General features: G+C 38.9%; 1 protein-coding gene across 1 annotated transcript in view; it reads right to left on the bottom strand.

Moving 5' to 3' along the window:
* grk3 (G protein-coupled receptor kinase 3) overlaps positions 1 to 2,377 on the bottom strand; it is a gene marked incomplete in the record, with an annotated part of 126,858 nt that overhangs the window by 50,939 nt on the left and 73,542 nt on the right. The window contains 2 exon segments of the mRNA XM_014020574.1: positions 946 to 1,076; positions 1,872 to 1,950. Of these exon segments, the coding sequence (XP_013876028.1) occupies positions 946 to 1,076; positions 1,872 to 1,950 (210 nt within the window).

Genomic DNA, 2,377 nt, shown 5'->3' on the forward strand with positions numbered 1-2,377 from the left:
TTCTTCCATGAAGCAGCTGCTCTGTTATCCTCCATCCATATTTTCAGTTACAGGCTGAGTCATTTCTACCTTCTCCTCTCTGTCAACGCTCTCTGGTTTCATTTAAAAGAGTCGATCATCAGATATTGTCCAAGACTAACCTTCAGAGTGGATATAGCTCGCTAGCAGCCTCGCACCGATGACCTATCCCTATCATCATTTACCCAGAATGCTTTGTGTGTAAATAAAACGGCTCCGTCCGTGTTATATATTTTTAAACTTTTAGTTCAAAAATGATAAAAACTGAACATCCTACAGTATTTTTACAGTCTTTATTTTACAGTTAAAATATACGTTTATTAAATAAAGTCTAATGTTACAACTAATCATGGATCCCTTTAAACATCCTCAACATATTTCAATAGCGAGGTATGCCACAACTCGGTCATACTGCCTGAGCCTAGCTTACAGGTGACTCTCTGCTACCACCATGAAAAACTTAAAACTAAAATTGAATGAGTTATAACAACTTCTGTTTTTGATGAGGTCTATTCGTCATCCGATAAGATAAGATAAGATAAGATAAGATAAGATAAGACAAGACAAGACAAGACAAGACAAGACAAGACAAGACAAGACAAGACAAGACTAGGCAAGGCAAGGCAAGGCAAGACAAGACAAGACAAGACAAGACAAGACAAGACAAGACAAGACAAGACAAGACAAGATAAGATAAGATAAGATAAGATAAGATAAGATAAGATAAGATAAGATAAGACAAGAATGAAATTACAGCTAATTAGTCATATATTTACTAACAAAGACTGTGATGAAACAGTGGTTTTTTAGATGTACACATACAGTCAGATCTAACACAACTTTAATGATGGTAGTGTAATACAGAAGGCTGAAGCAGCAGCATTTGTGAGTTTAGCCAAAGGTTTGAAAATCTGGTCATGGACCTACCTTGAGGTCTCTGTAGACAACAAAGCGGTTGTGCATGTGCTCCAGACCCAGGATGATTTCAGCAGCGTAGAAACGCATCTCCTTTTCACTGAACACTCCATGCTGAGAGAGGTGGTAGTGCAGGTCTCCTCCTGAAAACACACACAAACCCACACACTTAACATATACAGCAGGGGTTCTATAAGTGTAGGTGTGATTACAACTTTTTTTTTATATCAAATGTTGATTTTTACTACTACAATAAAGACCTCAAACTGCTTCTAATAAAATACTGTGTGTTATTTTGCAGTTAAAAGAAATGGAAGAAACTCAGTTGGGTTCAGTCTTGAGAAACATCTTTTTTTCCAAGTTTCAACTTTAATTTTGACATTTTGACTGTTAAGTTAGGGAAACTATGAAAACAATTTTTGCCTAATTTTTAAAAAAGTGGCCCTTATACCCTGTCGTAGGTATGAGGGGGTCTGGGGGCACGGCATGAAAAGTTTCAGAACTAATGACTTAAAGTTCGATAAGGAGAAGATAAGAACCAATAGGAGGCCTCCTCTGTCGTGCTCTCCTTCCTTCACTAGTCTCCAGCCTAATGAATATTGACTGTTTTGTATTTATAGCACAGCTCAGGCTCACACTCTGAAACCATGAGCAGGAACTACAGCACGGGCTCAGCTCTGTCAACTTTAAGAGTGACTCAGTCTCGGCGGCAGATCCTGTAGGAGGAAATGCCGGCGGTGAGGTAGAACTCAGAGGATGTTGGGAGGTCTAAACGAGGCAGGTCACTGCGGCACAAAGCTTAATCAGTGAGGTCAAAAATCTCATCAACTCTCTGGATCTCTGGAGAGGAGGAGCGACCCGAGCGGCCGGCGACAGGCTGAGTAATCCAATCAATCTGTCTAAAGATGAAGCCGAGGAGGCTGGGAGGATTGGCCCACCGTTCATGAGGTCCAGGATGAAGCACAGCTTGTCGGGGGTGTGGAAGGCGTATGTCATACACACGATGAACGGGCAGTCCTAAGAGAGAGATCAGAAGAACACAGAGGACATGAGTCCATCACAGGTTTCTCAGACTGTTTAACAACACTTTGTTTTAATCAGAGTACTCTGATCTTTACAAAAGTAATGAAATACATTTCATGTTTAAGAGATTACACTTTACAGATTTAATATACTTGAAGAATCAAATCTTATTAAACAGCTCACTCTGCTAAAGTATCTTTCTATCTGTGAGCACAAAAAAACTGTCCATCTTACCGTTTCAAAATCTTATATCAGCCAAAAAGTCTTTTTGATCTTGTTTTAAGACTGATTTACTAAACAAGAACTGATTGTGTAAGAATAATAATCTTGTTTTCAGAATGTGTAAGATTATTTGTCTTGTTAGTCTGCAAAGTCAAAAATTTCTGCCAGTGGAGTAAGAAAATTTTACATGGTAAGATTC

Source organism: Austrofundulus limnaeus, unplaced genomic scaffold, assembly GCF_001266775.1.
Source record: "Austrofundulus limnaeus strain Quisiro unplaced genomic scaffold, Austrofundulus_limnaeus-1.0 Scaffold258, whole genome shotgun sequence".
Classification (NCBI taxonomy): Eukaryota; Metazoa; Chordata; class Actinopteri; order Cyprinodontiformes; family Rivulidae; genus Austrofundulus; species Austrofundulus limnaeus.